We start from the raw sequence: 21,718 nt of genomic DNA on the forward strand, positions 1-21,718 counted from the left end.
TTGAGATTCTGCAAATTCCACAAGTCTTTCACTTCTTTTATTTCTTTCACCAATTCCAAAATTTCCTATAGTTCCTCTTTCTGTGCTGTTTTGCCTTTTTCCAACCTTAGCATTGAAGTCCCCCATAATAATAGTGTAATGGGTTTTCTGCTCATCTAGAAGACTCTCAATTTCAGTGTACATTTCTTCAACCTCTTCATCATCATGGCTCGATGTTGATGCATAAATCATTATAATCTTTAGCTTGTACCTCTTAGAAATCTTGAGTATTAGTCTTGACACCCTTGGTGATGTACTTTTGAATTCCAAAATGTTGTTTTTAAAATCTTTATGGACCAGAAACCCAACTCCACCTTCACTCCTTTCACTGTTTCCATTGGTGTACAGCAGATTTCCACTTGATAAACTTATAAGTGATTCATTTCTTCTTCTTGTTTCAGCCAAACCGATGATATTCCAGTTCACATTTTCTAATTCCTTTTCCAGCTCTAATATCCTGTCTTCACCGATGAGTGATCGTACGTTATAACAGGCCAAGTTCAATTTCCGTGCATGGCAGCCTGGTCGTACCCAGAGATTCTTAGCACCCTCTGCTTCCACTCTGATCCTCTCGCTGCCGTAAGAGGGAGAGTGCAAGCTGCTGGGTACTGAGGGCCATTTGTATTGTTGTGCTCTCATTGCTGGAGGGTTTGGTCTTTTCCTCTTCACGCTGACCAGGCGTCTTGAAGAGAACCACTCTACACGTTCGTTGCCACCTAAGTGACGTAACAGGGCTTACCATCGAGAAGGTGTGCATGAGTGGATTTTAGGGAGGCAGGCCAACCGGACTTCTCCTAAATCTTCTGTAATAGAGAGATATTGGATTCATCAGTGTTTTAGGCTGAGTGTCTGATAACACACAGGATACCTGTTCCCCCTCTAAGCCCCTTTCAAGGGTATATAATAGTAATAGAGGCATGTGATGCAAGAAAGCAAGCGTATTAGAAAGTAGCATCAGAAAGTAGCATCAGCTAAAAAAAAAAAAAAAAAACAAAAACAATTTTCACATCCATTCCCTCTAAAAGTTTGTCCAGTTCCTCCTTGAATTTATTTAAGCTATCAACTTCCACAACGACAGATGGAAGTTTGTTCCAGCAATTAACCATCCGCTGGCTGGTTAATTGCTGGAACATTTTCGAATTTTCGCCATCTATTCTGCAACTTTCTTTCCTCAATTTGAATTTATATCCCCTCAGGTTCGTAATCTGAGCAAGCGGAAGAATACCATCAGAATTCAACGTGCCCAACCCATTCAAGGCCTATACACCTCAATCAAATCACTTAGCAGGTGCCTACTCACAGCCGCTGCAATTTGCAGAACTTAAACCTTTCTTGATAAGAGGATCCCCTTCGTCCCCCTCGCCAATCTTTTTTTTTTAATATCTTTATTGCAGGCAGTGAATGGTCACATGATTGCCTGATGCAACAAAACCCATAACAGCGACAATACTAGGGGTTTAACATAAAATAACTAATACAGGAAAAATTACATAAAACGTATATTAAAACGAAACGTATAATTACATATGTTACTTATAAAATTAATATTAACACGGGAAACGAAGAACATGTAAAGGTGATGGCAGTCACTCGGCTGAATACGAAAGCTTTTCCCTGATGATGCGTCTTCTGTAGGATTTGTCCTGTGTGTACTTTTGTAGTCCATGTCCATCTCCTGGAAGTTGTGGAGCATCTCCATGGGTAGGAATCTGTCGCCTATCCTGAGCCTCCACGCCACAGACTGCAGAGAGGGGAGGGCTCTTAAAGGTTTAAAGGGGGAACCTCCAATTGCACATCTGCCAAAAACTTGGCGTATTGACTTCACCCGCTATCATTTTAATTGACATGAACAAGCGAAGGGCGAATGTCCGTTTGGTGACTTTTTTTGTAATTTAGAAGTCGGGCGATATCTGAAGTATGTGTGAGTGGTGGCAGTTTATGCTTGAAGAGGACCCACCGAAGAAGCCAGTACTCATAAGATGCAATGGATTTTAGCGTCGTTTTCGTTGCCGACGCCCAGATTTCTGAACCGTAGGTGATGACTGGCTGCAGAAACCGGTATATGTATTGGAGCGTGTACTCAGGCTCTGTGACATGAAGGAGGTGTTGTTTGGCAAGCCATCTGAATCTGGAGACCTTGTTGTAAATATCTGCCACATGGTGTTTGAAACTGAGTTTGGAGTTGAAGATAACGCCGAGATCTCTGTGCTTGGTTATTGGGGTGATGGGAGTTCCGTGGATTTCCAGGTTTAGTTGCATTGGGTTTGATTTCAGTGAGAATACCATTTGTGCAGATTTGTTTGAATTTATCGTAAGTGAAAACTGTGCCAAGTATGTAATCAGATTCTTAAGGCTGTTGATAATGGTTTCAGAAACAGAATCAGGTCGGGCGGTCACGTGTATCCGATAGAGCAGCTTCAAGTCGTCTGCATAACTGATAAATTTTGTTTACTGGCACAGGAAATGGGTGGATGGCAGCCGTAAAGGGGATCCCTGATAGAATGCCGCCCTGGGGAACACCTACACAAACTTTCCTTCTGAACGATTTTTTATTCGCAGTCAGGTGAAAGACCCTGGTCGTAAGTAGCGACTTCAAGAATTCCAGTATATTGCCTTTTATCTGGTATCCCTCCTCACAAAGTTGCAGGAGGGGCTGGATGTCTATGCTGTGGAATGCAGAATGGATATCCAGATAAAAATTGCTGTCTCAGCCCTAATAGAGCTCCCAGAATGGTGTTGGTGGTTTTCAGCAGGTTGGTAATGGTGGACATGCGTTTCAAGGCGTAGTGAATGAATGGTGATTCACATGGCAGAACCTTGTTGGTTAGGATGGGAAGAAGGCACTTCTCCATAACTTTGAGGAGACATGAGGCTTTCATTATTGGCTTGAATTTTGAAACTGAGGTCGCTCCTTGTGTTTTGGGGATTGGTCGGACAATATATTGGTTTCAGGCTGTTGCAGAACTTTGCGTTGTGAGGATTCCATTAAAGATTCCTAGGAATGCATGAATGATGAAAACACTAACGCTCTTAAGATGAATTGTGGGATCCCATCATATCCTGTGCAAGATGTTGGTGGGATATCATTGATGGCCTGGATAAGCTCTCTTTTTGTGATGATGATTGAAGCGAGGACATCTCGCTGACTACTGTTGTGAATGCTCTTGAGGTCTGACGCTGACTTTGGCTTAAATCTTGTGAAGTAGTCTAGCCATTCGACCGGATTAAGTTGTTGAGGAATTCATCATGCCTTGCCTTAAACGGTGCCTTCCCGATCGTGATTGTTTTGTCGAGTAGGCTTTCATGGCTTTAAATTTGCTTCTATTGAACTGGGCATGGGCTCTTGAGTATACAATCATGTCTAGTGGGTCTGATGTTGATTTCCGTTTTGCTGTAGCCTTTGTTTATTCTGAAATTTAAGGCTGAGCTCTTGGGTCCACCATGCTTTGCTCCGACAGAAGATTGAAACTTGATATCAACTTGTTGCCCATCTCTGTACACGCTCACTCTACAGTCTTCATATATAAAGTGTTAAAACTGTACAATGTTATGCTAATGTATTTTAGCAGCGATGTAAGTATGTATTGACGTCAGTCCAGAATGCACGGTATTGAATGGTTGTTACCCCTCCCCCTCCACAGGAGAGCCAGTCTGACAATGCCATCTCTAGCTCCAATACTAATTGGCTCAATGCCCTCTTTATAGATAAATTGAGATTCAATCTTAAAATTCATTTTATGCATTTTCCAGAAAGGATAATGCATAAAATTTTCATTTAATCAGATTTTTCATTTGACATCAAAAACATCAAAAGTTCAATAGAATTATAATAAAGTTTGTTATAGAACAAAGTAATTCTAACACGGTTGATTTTAATCTCGCTATAAATTTTTATATAAACAAATACATTTTCTGTTTATACTCCGGGACGACCAAAGTAGTTCACAAGATAGACTGAGTACAGGAAACAGTACCGTATTTAGCAGTCACGGGCTTGAACCCCTGTCACTAAAGCACGTGTACTGATGAACCCGGGGGCCTGACCACTCGTCTACGGCGGCCACATGCTATATAAGAATCTTATTTATTCACTTGTTAATTAACGTTTAAATAGTTAATCGTCACTATTTAAATAGTTAACATGGTCGATATGTTAAATTTTAATCCTTAATAGCTGTGGTTTTGTAACATTTGGCAACAAACAACATAATCACTGTCTTGACTTCTGTCATGTTCTGTTAGTGTTGAATAAGCTTTGATTATAAGTACCGTAATTAGTCTTTGACCTTCGTCTGTGTGTTTCAGACGCGCACAGTTTATCAGTAACCACTGATATTTGCCTATTGAGATAATTTCGCTTTCGTGTAAGACCTTTATGTCTTAATGGAGAGAGTTTCTCTTCCCTTTGACGTAAAAAAAAAAAAAAAAAAAAAAAACGAAAGAAACTAAATGTAAACAGCAAACGATCTGTTCACATAATTTCTACCTTCACATAATGGACAAAAACTGTATATTTTGCTAGTAATTAACAGTATTGCTATATCTACTATGATAATTTGGGTAGAATAAAAATAGCCTGCCATCGAACGGAATATTGCCAAACTGTATTATGAGCAATATTGTATATGAATAGCATTGAAAATGTAACATTGTGTTGTGCGGGAAAAAGAACGAATGAACGCCCATGAATTTCAGGTGGATTTGTAGTGAGCAAAATTCGAACGCCGAAGGAGTTCTTGTTACTGTTAGGTAAAACGAAGCCTTAGCAGTTTTTGTGCACGTTAGGTAAAAGTAATACAGCATGAGATTCTGTAATAGTGGCTCCTTTCAAGGATACAAATGGTAGGGACTAGGCAAGCCCCCCCCCCCGCCTTTGGTTTGATTGATCAACTTTTATTTGTTTCCAAGAATATCTTTTATGGCATTCATCATAATGCTTACATTACATGAGTTGTATTATACGAGGAAAATTTATTAAGTATTCAGTTATCCATATACAGTAGTTTTCGACTTTCCAGCACTTGGCATTTGATTCAAGGGGTTCTCTCTCTCAAAAGATACAACTCCTTAAATTTTTTTCGAAACATCTTCCTGCATGTTATATGCATGGAAAATATCTTCAAGCCCTCGGGATTTATAGCTACGTTAATGCTATATTTGCTGAGGAATATTCAGAACTGTTAGTGTTGCGCAAACATGGACTACTCACATTTAAACAAGGGATTTGTAGTATTGGGATGAGATATTTTTAGGGCAGTACTGATGAATAAAGTTTTGAATTGCTAGGAACTCTGATAATTTTCTGGTTCAAAAGTGATACCGCGATTCGTTGGTGTTTATATGTTTCTATACAAAATTTGTGTCATGACGATTATTTATCAACAGATTGTTACACATCGTTATATATATATATTTTTTTATATATATAATTTATTGGTATTCTACGGAAAGATTTCTCTAGCAGCAATTCCGTCGGTTATCACGGTTATAAATACTATAGATGTAGAATAACTAATCATGCAGCTTTCGGAAAATTTATGCTATTCCTGCTTCGTAAGTTTTTTTTTTTTTTTTTTTTTTTTATGTGAACCCCAAACACGAGAGGTATTAGAACCTATAGTACTTAGTACCGTGCTTGGGTTGGAGGTTGAGAAGACGAAAGAAGATATTTGTTGATATTGGACTTGAACTTCTGTAGATTGTAATTTTCAGGAAATACGTATGAAGGAAGGTTGTTCCAGAAAACGGCAGTTGAATGAATAAATGAGGAAGATGAAAAGTTGGTTCTGTGGGTCTGACGTTGGACAGTAAATTGATGTTGGCTGGTGGCGGCACGTGTTCGGACTGTTTTGAAAGAGAGAGCGGGAATTATAGAAGCCAATTCAGAAGAACAGTGCCCATGGAAGTATCTGTAGAAGAGGCATGCAGCAGAAACAGTGCGTCTATGAGAAAGCGAGTGGAGAGACTCTGTTAGAGACGAATCATTAATTAACCTAACTGCCCTCTTCTGAATGGAATCAAGAAGCCTGAGAGAGGTTTTGGGGGCACCACCCCAGATGTGGGAACAATATTCCATGGCAGGGCGGATTTGCGATTTATACAGAGTGAGCAGCTGTTTGGAAGAAAAGTAACGCCGAGAGCGAAAGAGAAAACCAAGTTTTTTAGATGCAGAGGAAGCAATATTTGTATTGTGCTTGTGCCAAGAGAGATTATAAGTCAGGGTAATCCCCAAAAGAGATATATCATTTTGCCTAGAAATCGGAGTGTCACTAAAGATAACCATAGGAGCAGAAGAATCCTTTTTGCGAGATATAAGACAAGACTGAGTTTTAGAAAGGTTGAAATCAACTAAGTTGTCTTTGCCCCACTGGAGAATTACCTGAAGATCGGCATTTAAGGAATTGGCAGCAGATTTTCGAGAACTTGAAGCTGATTGAGCAGGACAAGGTTTCTCAAAATGGAAAGTTGAATGCAATGTGCTATCATCGACAAAACTATGGATAGGATTTCCAGTCAATGGAAGAAGGTCATTGATATACAAGAGGAAAAGAGTGGGGGAAAGAACTGAACCTTGGGGGACACCGGCATTAGTGGAGAAGTTAGAAGACAGAGAGCCATCTACCATCACCCTCAGTGAGCGATCAGAGAGAAAACTCTGGATAACCAATTACTAAAAACAGTTGGCAAACCATAAGATGGAAGCTTGTTTAGAAGAACTTTATGCCAAACACGATCAAAGGCCTTTGAGATGTCAAGAGCAACTACTTGTGTTTCACCGAACCTTTCCATTGAACTAGTCCATAAATGGGTAACATAAGCCAGAATATCACCAGTGGATCGACACTGACGGAATCCATACTGGCGATCGTTGATCAGACGGAAGGTTTCTAGGTAGTTTAAGAGTTGGCGGTTAATTGATTTCTCCATTACTTTAGAAAGAGTAGAAGTAATTGCAATGGGACGATAATTGGATGGGAGGGATTTGTCATCCTTTTTAGGAACTGGCTGGATATGAGCAAATTTCCAAGCAGAAGGAAAAACACCTTTGGAATAAGAAAGTGAAAAAAGGCGGCAAAGAATAAGAGTAAGTTCAGGAGCACAGGTTTTGAGAACAAGTGGAGAAATGCCATCAGGACCTGGAGCTTTCTTAGCATCAAGATTCATCAAAATCCTTCTGATATCCTTTTGACGGAAGACCACAGGAGGCATTGAATGGAGCGTGTTAGGAATGGTGGGAGGTGTTTTACCAAGATCATTAATACAAGAGCTGGAAGAAAAATGGGATGCTAGCAGGTCAGCTTTATCCTTGGTTGAAGTGACAACAGAACCATCTGGTTTGGACAGAGGTGGGAGCAGAGATGGGCAAAAGTTGCGGCCAATAGCTTTAGCAAGAGACCAGAATGCTCGGCTACCATTAGGGCAAGAAGCAAGTTTTCTGCTCTTAGCCTGTTCAAACTCTAGTTTGGACTGATTAATAACTGCTTTACAATTGTTGCGAGCTTTGGTGTAGGCAGAAAATGAAACTGAAGAATTAGAAACAAGCCAATTACGATATACAACATTCTTCTCTTGGACAGCCTTAGCACATTTATTGGAAAACCAAGGTTTAGATAAGGGACGAGATTTTGAAGTGGAGTGTGGGATAAAGGATTCCATTCTTGCAAGAATAATTTCTCTGACACGATCTGAGCAAACGTTGACATCAGAAGTTTTCAAACAGTAATCAGACCAAGGAAAAGAAGAAAAGAAGTCTCGCAAGTCATCCCATTTTGCATTCTTATAATGCCAAACAATACGAGGTTGGGAATACCCATGAGATAAAGGTTCCATTGGAGAAGAGACAATCACCAAGTTGTGATCTGAAGTGCCTAAAGGACCTCTCACTTCAACCGCGTACTTAGAAGGGTTGTTTGTGAGAAAAAGATCAAGCGTATTGGCTGTATGATTAGGATTGTCCGGTATTCTTGTAGGTAAATGAACAATTTGTGCTAGGTCATTAGCAATTGCAAAAGCCTCAGCATCTCGACCTGCTGGGTCGGTGTGACTAGAAAACGGAAGCCAGCTGGAGTTGTGAACGTTAAAATCGCCAAGGAAAATTACCTCCCTGTTAGGAAAGTTGGACTGGAGAAAGTCAAGTTGCAAAGAGAGGAAGTCAAAGAGCTCCAAGTGATTAGTGGAGTTGGGAGAACGGTAGAGGGTCAGGGACGTGTCTAGTTTTTGCTGAACTCGCAGGTACCAGAAATCTGGTTGCCTGCGAGTTCAGCAAATCTTTTATCATGAACTACGATAGTTTCGAAGTTTTGCAGAACTCTCAGGCCACGGACACTCAGATGTCTACAATTGGCTGGTATAGTCACTATTTTGTTAATGAAATTCATATGATAGATTCCTATCATATGAAGGGGAATGGATATTTACAGGATAAATACGCACGCAGTGAAGAACTGAAGACAGTTGAAGATCAACTGTTATTTATTTTCTGTTATTATCAACTGTTATTATTTATTTTCAAGAATATCGTGTATGGAATCCATCATAATGCTTGGCTTCAGTTCATATGCAAGGGTTGTATCATACAACGGTAAATTTAATGTTCATTTATCCATGTAATTTTCCACTTTCCATCACTTGGAATATGATTTACAAGCAATAGAACCTTGCATAATTTATTGCGAAACGCATCTCTTCATTATGTATAGTTTACTTTAACTACATATGATACGAGTATATTGTATGTATTATATATATATATATATATATATGCATAATTCCATGCAATATAAATTATATGTTTTGTATTGAAATACATTTTGCATTAAAACGTTAGCGATGAAGTATTATTATAATAACCGCAAATGATAAATTGTCACTAATGAAGAAGTGTCCTTTGGCATAATTTTATTAGGGAATTACACAGTAATTCCTCTTTTAACTCAGTTTCCCACTACTCATTTTCATCATTACCTGAATTTCTATTTGGGAAACATCTTCACGTAAGGCTCGGTGTTATAGTTTTTGTGTGGTGGATAGCAAACTTCTTTCTTTGGAACTGTCATTCAGTGATTATTATAATTACAGTATATTCATAATTTATGATATAATTTGTAATTTACATTTATTGGAATTACATTCTTTACTTCCTATATTAATATAATATATTCTTATTAACAGCATATTTTAAAATTTAGGAAACTATTTGTTTTATAGCGTTGAAATGCGCGTACCTGTACATGCACTGCGTCCCTCAGCGTCTCTTTCAAAAGAACTTGTATATTCTCACTACAAAGTAAAGTCAAAAAGTTTCAATACGTCAAACGGCTGATAAGTGGCAGAGCCGGTCATCGGCTGTTCAGTAAAGTATGGGACAAATTCCATGTCAGGCTGGAGGACTGTGTTCCTTTTGGGTGTAGAAAGAACTTTTAGAGGTCACAGTTAATCTTTGTCTGCGGAGGAAGCTCATTTTTTTTTCTATTCCCCTGACCAGTGAACGTACACAAACTTAATGGCCCAAATATGGGTGACCTCAACTGGTGCGCAAAAGTTAAGAAACAAACAAAACACTTTTGTTCAACGTAAATAAAGCAAAACTTTTTATGAGATAAAGACAAAACGATAGTGGACAGTCGTTTTAATGACAATAAATTATAAAGAGTTGAAAATTTTCTTTTTTGAAATTATATTTATGAAAATGAGTTTAAGACACATCGATAATCTAAGGAAACGTACCGTATTAAAACGCTTAATTTCCGTGGCTAGAAATACAGGGAGAAAAAAAAAAAAAGAGTCAAATTAAGGTTAAGCGAGAACAACTTCATCCAGACATTTGTATTATGTTCATAAATTGCTGGTTCTGGAGTTTCATAAGTGTTCTCTGGGAGGCCTATTGCTGCTAGTTTCTTATGAAGGCTCTTTCGTATCGTACCAATGATTGATGTGGCATATGGAACAAGTAATGACTATCCCCAGGGGCTCACATCTGGTGAGTATGGGCTTGGTACACCCAGGGTCCTGAGCTGGATATCATCATTCTTCTTTTTCTTGATGATTCCTCTCTCTCTCTCTCTCTCTCTCTCTCTCTCTCTCTCTCTCTCTCTCTCTCTCTCTCTCTCTCAGGGTAACTTGGGAATTTTTTTTTTTTGTTTTGACTGGTGCAGCATAAGCCTTAGGCTTCCTTGCACTATATGGCTAATAATAATAATAATAATAAATCCATTGATACAGATGGTCATTACTTGTTCCGTATGTCACATTTCTCTGACTTCCTGTCTTAGGTCTATGTACTTCCTGATTTTTAACTCATAGGTTTTCTGGAGGTTGTTCACGTTGAACAGCGCAATGTCGATCAGGCAGGTAGCCATTTCCTTCTTGTCAATTATTATGGCATGGGCCTAGTATAGCTTGTGAGTAGTGGTGTTTAGTACTGCCTGAGGTATATACTCGTAATACGGTATACTTTCTTTGATCAGTTGGTATTTGTTCTTTAGCTATTAATGTATTATCCCGAGTACCTGGTCGTGTCTGTCAGTGTACTCCGTCTGGGTGATCACCCTGCATCCCGCTGTGATGTGCTGGATGGTGTCTAGCGCCAGGTATCATCGTCAACATGTGTCATCTCTCACCCCGGCCTTCTTGGCGATGTATTTCCTGTAGATCCTGCTGTTGATTGCTTGGTTTTGGATGGCGAACACGAGTACTCTGGTCTCGGGGAAGAGCCTGCAGTTCGTGAGCCATGCGTTGGAAATTATGTGGTGGTCTTAGTATTACTATTATTAATGGCCATATGGTGCAAGGAAGCCTAAAGCTTATGCTGCACCAGCCAAAAAAAAAAAAACTATTAAAATAATGAAAAGTAAAATATTAATAATAATAAAATAAAATAAAATAAATAAATAATAAAAGAAAAGGAAATAGACAACTTATGCATATGCCTACTCCCTTAGGCAACTATCCAGCTGACCTTTGAATTTCTCCAAACTGTCAGCTTCAAGTACTCATGAGTTTGTTAAGGTGAAGTCTTGTCTGCCCAATTTGATTGGATAATATGACGTGCTCACAAAGGAATTGGATGCAAAAAATAATTTTGATATCGTATACTTGGATTTTTTTTTTTTAGGAGCATTAGCAACTAATGCCATATTGCTCGGGGATATGCGGTGGTCATTCCCTGACCTTTCCGCATCCTCCGTATTTGGTGGTGACGGGCTCGAACCGCGGTCTAATTAAGAAACGTGTGCTACGCACTGCTGCTCCTTTCCACCTGGCTACGCAGGCGCCATATATACCTGGCTTTCAGGAAAGCTTTTGATACTGTTGCACATGGAAGACTACTGTACAAATTGGAGCAGTATGGCATTAAGGGCAAGTTGCTACAATGGATAAAAAGTATGCTGCTGAAACAGGATCTGGAAAAGTTTGGCAGATGGGCTGAGATGTGCATCTGAAATTTAGCATTGACAAATGCAAAGTATTCCATATGGGTAGCAGTAACCCCAGAGAAATGTACCAACTGGGTCGTGTTACACTCAGGGTAGTGGAGAATGAAAGAAACCTGGGGGTAATTGTGCAGTCAGACATAAAGTTTTCGGAGCAGTGCAGACAGGCTACCAGAGCAAGTCATTGGTGGTGTTGTCAATGATATACAGAAATTTTGCTAGCAGGCATGAGGAGGTGATTATTCCCTTGTTTAAGGCAATGGTCAAGCCAAACCTTCAGTACTGCGTTCAGGTCTGGAAGCCTCATTTTAGGAAGTTGCTTGAGCGTGTCCACAGAAGGGCAACAAGATTGGTGATCGGAACGGAGGAGTCATCTTACCAAGAAAGGCTTAATTTCTGCAAATTGCTGCTGCTGGAGACTAGGCACCTGCGAGGTGATCTGATTGAGGTGTATTAGGCCTTGAATGGATGGAGCAGGCTCAATGCTGGTGGGATTCTTCCTCTTGTTCAGATTAGAAACCTGAGGAGGCAAAAACTGAAATTGAGGAACGACAGTTGTCGAATAGATGTGCGGAAATTTGCCTTTAGCCAGCGGGTAGTTGATTGCTGGAACAAACTTCCATCTGTCGAAGAAGTAGATACCTTAAATAAATTCAAGGAAGAAGTGAACAAACGTTTGGAGCGAATGGATGGATGAAATGGGAAGGAAGTTTTTTTTTTTTTTTTTTTTCGCCTTTGCTGTATAAGCTTACTTTCTTGCATCATTTGCCTCTACTAATGCTAATGCATAAGATCCTGACCAGCTGCATAATTAAAAAGACATTAGACAACTTGTAGAGACAGAATCATCATGGCCGAACAGGGGTTGGTGTTGTAGGGTTTTAGGAGCATCAGCGACTAAGGCCATATTACTCCATATATACTGTCTGTAAATTGCGTGTGTTCTGTGGTCGATTTTCTGTTTACTAAACGAGAAACCTGAGTTTCCGGGAGAAAAACCATGCTACCGTCGCTTGAAACTTACTAACTCAGCCACGCTGTGAAAAAGACCCATAAAAAATCCTCACGGCATCAACAAGATTGGAACTCAGGTCTTCTCCACCAGGTGTGGAGAGGATAACGGTTCTACCAACTATGCTACCCCTCCTCAGTTCTGACCTGAGCCACAGCACTCCCATTAGCTTGAGCTAATGGGAGTGCTTTGGTTTGTTGCTCTGGTCAGAGTCATGATTTCGATTTAATTTCAATAAAATTTCAATTTCAGTACAAAATTAAAACCCTAAACTTATATCTCAACACAGTTATAACGCTATATTTATGTTTCAGTATGGAGTGTTATCTATGAAATCCCTTTATATAACTTCCGTATCAATTTAAGTATTAATTATTTATTTTTTACTAATTATTTATGTTACGTAACCTAAGTCGTTATATATATAGTTAAAAGTGCAATTTAATTGACAATGAAGTTCAAAAAGATTAATTATCTGATTAATTGACAATATTATGCTATCTATTTCGAGATATTTTCTATCGTGTATCAATGGCGGCTACTTACGAACGGTAAATACGTGGATTTGATACCCTTTCCGATACTAAGTAATACCTACAAAATCTCTATCTAAGTTACTTTAATCTAAGTATCGTAAATAAGAATATAAAACTACTCTAGAAAATAAGTTAATATGCCAATTTAAGCTAATAAAACAGAAAATAAATCAGAAAAAACTTCTCTGTTCCAAGAGCGGTACAAATGTACGTCCGTACAGGCTACACTCGTCCTCAAACTCGGTAGTCTTAGCAAAAGACTACCGAGTTTGAGAACTCGGTAGTCTCTTTGCAAAGAGAAATGGGCCAATCATCTGGTTATGGGAAAGGGTACACTACATGTTGAACTTTGGTGAATCCCATTCATGCTCACTAAAGACATGAGGGATTTCATTACCCCAGATCCTGCAGTTATGGCAGTTGACTTCACTGCCATAACTCATCACTAAAGACAGCTTTGTTCAAGAAATCATTGTCATTTTCAGTCTGAACGAGCATGTTCACATCACAGCAAACGTGCTCCAACATAGCAGATCATCTGGTTTTTCTGCTTACACATGCTAGATTTTTTATGCATACAGTTTCAGGCTGTGGCAGAGAATGCTGCCACAGCCCTTCGTGGCAATTAATAATATAAAAAAATAAATCAAACTATTCCGGGAAAAAAATATTAAAATAAACTTTACAATATACTAAAAAACCTTTGAAATCCTGCTCTACTTCACTAATCCTGCTTTAATCCCTTCTTATCTATGCTTCTTTAATGTCGCTATGAAGAGCTTAATAGGCACGTCTGCTAGCCACGAATGCCAACAGCAGAATTGTACTGATGACTCGTGGCCTTAGTTTATAATTTTTTCTAATGATATTAGTCTCATTGGAAAAAATTATAAACAACCTAATCCAGAGAGCCTAATCTTTGTTGCATCTGTCTTGAAGTCAGAAACAATCTCCATTGTATCCTTGTGGCCATCTCAACAGTGTATAGCGGTTAGTAAACCCACAAACTGCGTCCATCTAAGGAAACTGTAATGCACACTTACCGCTCTAGCAAGAGATCGATGTTTGACGCTTTCAACCACAGTAACCTTCAACAGAACCATTTACGAGGTTCAGGTGAATTAATTACAACAGGTGATGCTTGCGACGAGGCGATTTATCCCGAATTCGCCGGTTGCACTGCTCACTTTAAATCGCCAAGAGAGTGCTCAAGAGAGAGTACCTCAGCATCAATTAGGACTATGTACTCCTCAATACACAGTATTTCAAATTTTTCAAGATAGCGCTAGGCATTTTAAGTCACAGCACAGCAATACGTCCGCAATGGTTTGTGGAACATTGTATTGAGGTGCGGTATTTTACATTAGCTCCTGATGTGGAGGATATCTAAGATATTCTTGAACATGCCATACAGCCCAGAAGTCCTTTATCTTCGACCCCATCAGACCGGGAACTGAGTTTTAACAAGGATGATGTAACATTCACCGTCTGCTGGAATCCATTCTATATCTCGGACTTATGCTGTCATCTTGGAATATAGATAATAAACATTACTCTGAGTGCGAAGTCGCTAAATATCATGTTGAAACAAGGTTTGTAATATTTTTGACCAGAATGTTAAAAATAACATTAATAAAAAATTTCCATAGTTAGTTTAAAATACTTCTACCAATTTTCGGTACAGCTGCCACACTTGAACGAATCTTTGTGTATCATTGCAGGTTGTTTATTTTCTGTAAGAAATTTATGTCAGGAAACATTGTAAAATGAAATCTTACATAGTATAAGACATCCGCGATTGAACATAAAAAGACATCTGTGACCCTTATCTTTTTATATGTACAATCTACTTTTCGAATAGTCTTTCATTCGAGAGACAGATGAGCTTAGAAATTAAACTACACGAAAAACAGCAGGTTTAACTTTCTATGTACAGATCTCTTATACTACATCCGGTCAAGATGGTGGATCACAATTTACATCGTTCGCCTTGTCTTTTTGAACTTCGTCTTCTGGATTTGTTGCTATTTCCGTAGTCATCATTGGTTGTGCAGCTAAGGGATCGTCAGTTATTGCTTGTCCATTCACATCTTTTATCGCTAGGAGTAAAAGATAGCAAGTTATAAGACGATAAAATTATTAAATTTGGATGAGGGAAACAATTACGAATTGAGAACAGTATAGAATATATATTAAAATAATACAAATTTAAATAGTGTTTATCTCAATGTTTAAAACAAAGTTAAACATTGTGAAATACATTTCTCTTTATTAAAATTGGCCCCACTTAAGGAATAACAAATATTAGTGTAGGCAAGAAATGAATATTGTGCAGTAATTCATCAGTATGTGTTGGTACACAAACTTACGGTGATAAGGTACACATCAGGATGGAGTATGGCCTCAATGAAGAGCGATTAAGAAACAGCCAAATTGCGTTGGATGTCGAGAAGGTGGCGAATGTCATCTTGGTGAAATTGACCATGCTTCTTGCACTTGTGCTGAATTAGGCGAAAGTTAAATGGGGCTGGGAGGCTGAGGCCAGTGAAGTTTCCATTATGTTATGATTATTCAATTTAGTGACCAAAATAAATAAACTTTGACAATGCAAAGCCATTTACAAAAGGAAGTGAAAAGCCCAGAAGGCTTTAAAACCATCAATAAAGAATATGTACTTGGTCAAGGCTTAATAAAAACGGCACTTGCCTCAATAATCCGTTATAAACAGTAATGTGGGAAATCTCTAATTACAACTAAAATTGAGAGTTAAGAATCGTGAATAAGAAAGCGTAATTTAAAAAAACTTAGCTCAGAGGAGGGGGAGGTACACCACATCATCCTCTAGTTGTCGGTTACAATACCGTGTAAATAATAATATGTTAAAATTAAAATAGGAATAAGACCAATAGTCGTGAATGACAGACTTTCGATAGGTTCATCTTCAGTTGGCGTTAAAAAAGAACAGAAGGTTTCTGTGAATCTTAAGTACCCGAAATGTTTTGCTGGACACGTGGTAATTTAATTCGCGTGAGATTCCAAATAGAAGACATATAAACCGGAAGTTTTGGTTTAAGACGTCAAGGTCGGTGTTGAGACAGTACCATTCTATTATGAGGGTTTCATATTAAAGAAGTTTATAGCTTGAATTTAGTTTGATAATGGTCATTGCGGCATCAACTGAGGGGTTATGGTTATGAGTGTGTACAGTTGAGAGAGCTCGGTATTTCCTTGATGTGCCCTGAAATCATTAACGTGGTAGTAGGCGCGTGTATTTGCGATGGTGGACAATCCGAATTTATTGGTAGTACTCCCAATGTAATAATCGGGTTGACATTTGATCAAATAGAATATTTTATTAATGTCCTTAGTGTCATATATGCGGGTTTCTTTATATTTGTTAAAGAGGGTTCCTAATTTATTATAAGTGGAGAAAATTAAAGAAATATCAGTGTTAGTGAAGATTTGACGTACTCATCTAGCGATTTGGCAATGGTAAGGAAGGACGACGCGAATGTTGGACGTATTGGATTTTTGTATAACTGAGTTATTAGAATTACTAATCTTACCTTTAACTATTGAAATAATTTGTTGAATTAGTTTGATAGGATATTTTCTAGCTATGAATTTTTCAGTAAGATGTTTTAGCTCAAGAGTTAAATCATCCTGTGACTGGCAGTATTTAAAAGCATTAAAAACTTGGTTGTAGAGAACCGATTTTTTTACACTGAGGGGATGGTGTGAACGAAAGTGTAGATTTGGCCTGTATTTGTTTTTTTTCCTATAGATTTTCGTCTTTAGCCTGTTATTTTGTTTATATATGGATAAGTTAAGAAAATTAATTGCGTTATTGGTTTCTAGTTCTAAGGTGTATTTTAATCTGGGATGTACTGAATTAAATCTGGTAAAAAGATTGCTGATGTTGTTTTGGTCTCCGATTATTAGAACATCGTCTGCATAATGGATGTAAATTTAATGTATGCTGTCATATTCTCTGTCACGATTCTCGGCATTTTAAGCTCTTGCTAACTTAAATCACAAACATCAATAAATAAATAATAAAATGCGACGCATAAACGCTACGGCCACCTGGATCCAGCAAAACTATGTATAATCAATAAGTATGCAAAGTCAAGGTCTAAGTCTTTATTCAGCAAATTTAATGTTTCATAAATAAGGAATCAACCTTTCTGAGGCTTCTGAGTGTGGGTAGCAAAGCAGAAGAGGCACGAACCCGATGGTCTGGAATCCTTCAAGAGATGAAACTTTGAGCAAGTGGAGTAGCATCGGCAATGATTAGCATGTTAGTATAATGCTGCGTCATATATCTTTATTGGTCTTTACTCAACTTTGCCAAATTCTAACAGCTTTGACGTTCTGATTTTATGGTTATCTAGGTATTAAGCGCCAAAGCAACTAAGGTTGAGAGGTGTAAGGATATTGAATTTGTAATTACTTGTATTCTCCCGTCGGTTTGCTATTGCTGGAGGAAAAATCCGAGTTTTCGATAGGAAAAAAAAATATATGCAACTCTTGCCTGCGACCGACTAACACAAAGACGTTGTGATAAAAAAAAAAAAAAACCTCTGTAAAATTGATGTACTGAAACGTGATATGCCACAGAGACTCACGATGTTGTCCAGACAACATCGTGAGTCTCTGTGACATATCACGTTTCAGTACATAAATTCATGAGCCACTGTCATTGTCATTTCTCCACCTATCTTATGGTCCTTTTTACGACGGACGAAACCTACGCATCCAAAATATCGTTGAAGTGTGGCATATAAAGCTTGAAGAATTTAATATGGTGGACGATGCTGTACTATATAAAGTAACAGAAAACTTCAAAGAGAACAGTAGTATGTTGATAACAAGTGCATTGTTTCTTCCCAGCGAAAAATGTGCAAAACGAATAAAACCAGCAATTGACGGAGAAATGACAATAATGACTCTACGACCATGAAAATCGATTATTATTAATTATTATTTATTAACTTCATGGCAGTACGGACATCCATCCTTCATTACTTCTAAACTATTTACGGATTAGCTATTGTGTATGTTGATACTGAAATTGCCTTTGACACCCTAGACATCACAGCCCTTCTTGGTCTTCTGTAGTCCTTCTTCAGGATTAATGGCGATCTACTAGCTTTCTTCACCACTTTTATTAAGGAACAGCCGTGTCCACCTCACAAATGAACAAGTCCCACTTTACCCGGAAGATCACTCAGGAGTTTTACCAGGTGGAGAGTCCTTTCTGGCTTCCTTTTCTCAGCCATTCTGATTCCTTTTATGTGTCTCCGTGATGAGGCTTTAATATATGCCGATGATATAAAGTTGCTTACCTTAATCCCACCATCAGCAAACCCAAAATAAATTGTGTCCTCAATCACAGAGAGTTTGACCACTCTTTCAACTCACTTGCACGATTTTTGGGTTAAATTGTAACCCCTCTAAATCTGCAATAATTATTTATTCTCTCAAACAGCACCAACAGTAATTCAACCATCAGTTTGTGGCACTCTCATCCCAGCGATTACCAGCCGTAAGGACCTCGGTGTTTGTTTTGATCCGAATCCGAAATTTGATGTGCACACACACACATAGAATATTCCCGGAAGCAATTTATCACCTGCCCTGGAGAACGAAACAACACTTATTTCATGCCAACGGTACTGCAACTACTACCAGATATCTACAAGCCACTGTTTATCCGGGACGCAGTTGTGGGAAACCACCGGTGGCGTCCCTACGCGAGCACTGTGCCACTATGTTTATCCGGTTATTTTATACGCTGCTGAGATTTGGCCAACTGCTGTGCCCTCACTTCAAAAACCGGTGTTCGCATGTGAATACTGGAACCTGAAATGGGCCACAAATAAGCATCGCCGACCTCCTCAATTTAGAACCACTGACATGGCAGCAGTTAAATGTACTCAAGCTCCCAAGGTTAATTGACATCGTCAGTTTAAACTAAAAATGTTCACACGGATGATAAATGCCCCGAACATATGGAATTTTTATCAGTGGCACAATCTTCCGCCATCCTCGAGGTCTGATCCCAGTGGCCCGTTATACCTTCCTTGGGGTACAAGGCAAAATGGAATGTGGGGGGCCCCATCTAAAGAAAAAACTAATAAGGAACATGTCCAATTTCATTTTTTGTGACAACAAAATAGACAAATTGTATGACATAAGAACTAAATATAAAATTTCATCAATAACCATTTAAAAAAAAACAACCCGTAATTTTCAAATTAATCTTCAAGTGAAGTCCATTGACCTTGGCAGGTAGAAAGTTCAGTTTCCGATAAAAATGGCTTAAAATGTATTAGCAAAAAACAGCAATGAATTTTTGACAGAGTGATTTCCCCCCATCTGATCGGGGCCTTAGGCAGATGTCTTTTTTGCCTATAGGATAACGCGGCACTGTCTGACCTCACACTAATACTGAAATACAACCCTCTGAAACTGCCCGGTACTCCCTAAAATACAGGCACTGCTACTTCTTGCAATTAACCTGCAGAAAATGGCTACCGATTACAAATACCATCGCATTCTCCTAGAGTGGATTGCGTCTGTTCAACTGGAGTAATCCTTCTAAATTTTTGGGGCTTAAACCGTGTCAGATTACTTAAAGTTGACATCAGCAATCTACCTTTCCAATGCGTACCGCGCTGTGTTCTTGAGCTACAACAGCAATTGTTTTCTCCTCTGCCTTTTTTTTTTTTTTTTTTAATCAAAATCCGTGGTTTGATTTTGATTCAATTTCTTTTCCATTATTTTTAATTGTTCTTGTTTTGTGCTATGATGTTCATATTTTTTCTCTTTATATTTTCCTATTTATTATAATTTCCTTTTTTATATGCTTTTTGACTTTTGTGTAACTTACAATTTCTTATGTAACTTTTCCTTTTCCCAATTTTGAATCAGACGTATCATTTTCTGCCTTAATTTAAAACTCCTGGCCTGTCGCCGTGATGAGTATTATTGTTCCTAGTACTTACACCGTACTTAGCAGCAATAAAGATAATTTTTTTTTTATCTTTGTAGTATCCCGCGAAGTGTCACTATAAGTAATTACAGTGAATTACACTGTAATTACGCTGAGTGGCCACTTTCTCAGGTACACCTACCCTTTTCATAAAACGGAACTCTACTTCAGGAATAGCATCACGTGTTCGTATCATGCAATATAAAGTGGGTAGATGCTTAGGGATGCTGAGATTTAAATGACTGTGAACGTGTCGGAATGTGTATCTCGGAAACTGCAGCTCTGCCGAGGTTTTCACGTTACCACTGTGTCACGAGTGTATCAAGATTGTTCCAGTATGCAAATAACATCCATCAGTGCTGTGGTTCGAAATAGCTGGGTGATGCAGAGGTCACCGAAGGCTGTTAAAATTTGTGCAAGGTCAGTGAAAGTGCACAGTTAGTCAAATAACCCAGTATAACAGTGGTAACGCAAGACGCATTTTAGAACACACAATTCATAGCACCTTGTCACCGATGAGACATTGCAACCGCCGACCGAACCGGATTCTACAGGAACAGAATAATAATTTGAATTTTGTTCGGAAGTGACTGAGGAGCAGGAGCCATTATTCGCTCGCAGATTGCTTACTTTCATTTGTTCTCAGTTATAATTACTATATAATTTTTTATCTAAATTTATGGCGCTATCACACTGATGAAGACCAGAAGATAAGAGTTGCAACGTAGGGTTCTTTAACTATACATTGATATAAATTTACATAAATGTATAATTAAATAATAATTAATAGTTTTAATAGCTATCCTATTAAAGTTTACTTTAATGTTTCTACGTATCCTTCACATTTTGAAGATCACTTTACATATCCCGTCTCCTTGACATCTCACACACACACGGCAGTACATTTGTGGAAGAAATGAATTTTTTGAAAATTATCTACTTGATAAACTCTATCAATTCCCTACTTATAATCCTCGAAAACCACTTCAGAATTACAAGCCCCATACTCGGATTTTTAGACAGCTACTCACTGGAAGACAAATCCTCGTTATACATAACAACAATTGCTTCAAGTTCAACATAAACAGAGGCAGTTCCCCAGGGAGGCATTCTGTCTGTGGCCCTATTTTGCGCCAGCCCTAGATCCCTTCATGTCACAAGAGACCTAAGATGCGGTACACATTTCACAGGCTGCCACACATCAAATTTCAGAATTTGTAACTTACCTCAAAGCTATTGGCTTAGAGTTAGATTTCAGCAAATCCGCCCATATCACTTTTACAAACAAAAAGAAACTATCATCACAGTCCTACTAGATAGCTTTCCTCTAAATAGAGTCATTCATCACGCCGATTGAGGAGTCACCTGGGACAAGAAACTCACTTTCTCTTGGCACTTCGCAAACACCAAGAAAAATACCCTTACAGCTCTGGAGAACAAAGCAAGAACCTACCGGTGTTAACCTTATAACGCAATATGACCTGAAATGTGTCTCCCCGCTATCACTCTGTACGTCCATGTTTTGGTCTTCTGCATTGTCTGCTCGACTCAACAGCTTCCTTTGTATAGAATATTGGATCCTGCTGTGGCTAAACAGTACACTCGGAAAACCTTTTAGAGTATCAACGGCATCATCCTCTATAGTCTATATCACCGTTTAGCTGAACCCCACTCAGAATTAATTTTAACCAGAAGTAATATC

The 21,718-nt window shown here is 38.5% G+C and overlaps 1 protein-coding gene across 1 annotated transcript in view; it reads right to left on the reverse strand.

Moving 5' to 3' along the window:
- Positions 1 to 14,975: 14,975 nt before the first annotated feature.
- LOC150081983 (major facilitator superfamily domain-containing protein 6-like) overlaps positions 14,976 to 21,718 on the reverse strand; it is a 67,812-nt gene continuing 61,069 nt past the window's right edge. Inside the window, exon 5 of the mRNA XM_090380390.1 lies at positions 14,976 to 15,118. Within this exon, the coding sequence (XP_090236516.1) occupies positions 14,976 to 15,118 (143 nt within the window). The remainder of the gene's footprint in view (positions 15,119 to 21,718) is intronic.

Source organism: Mastigoproctus giganteus, chromosome 8 (genome assembly GCF_048544385.1).
Source record: "Mastigoproctus giganteus isolate SK-2022 chromosome 8, ASM4854438v1, whole genome shotgun sequence".
Lineage (NCBI taxonomy): Eukaryota > Metazoa > Arthropoda > Arachnida > Uropygi > Thelyphonidae > Mastigoproctus > Mastigoproctus giganteus.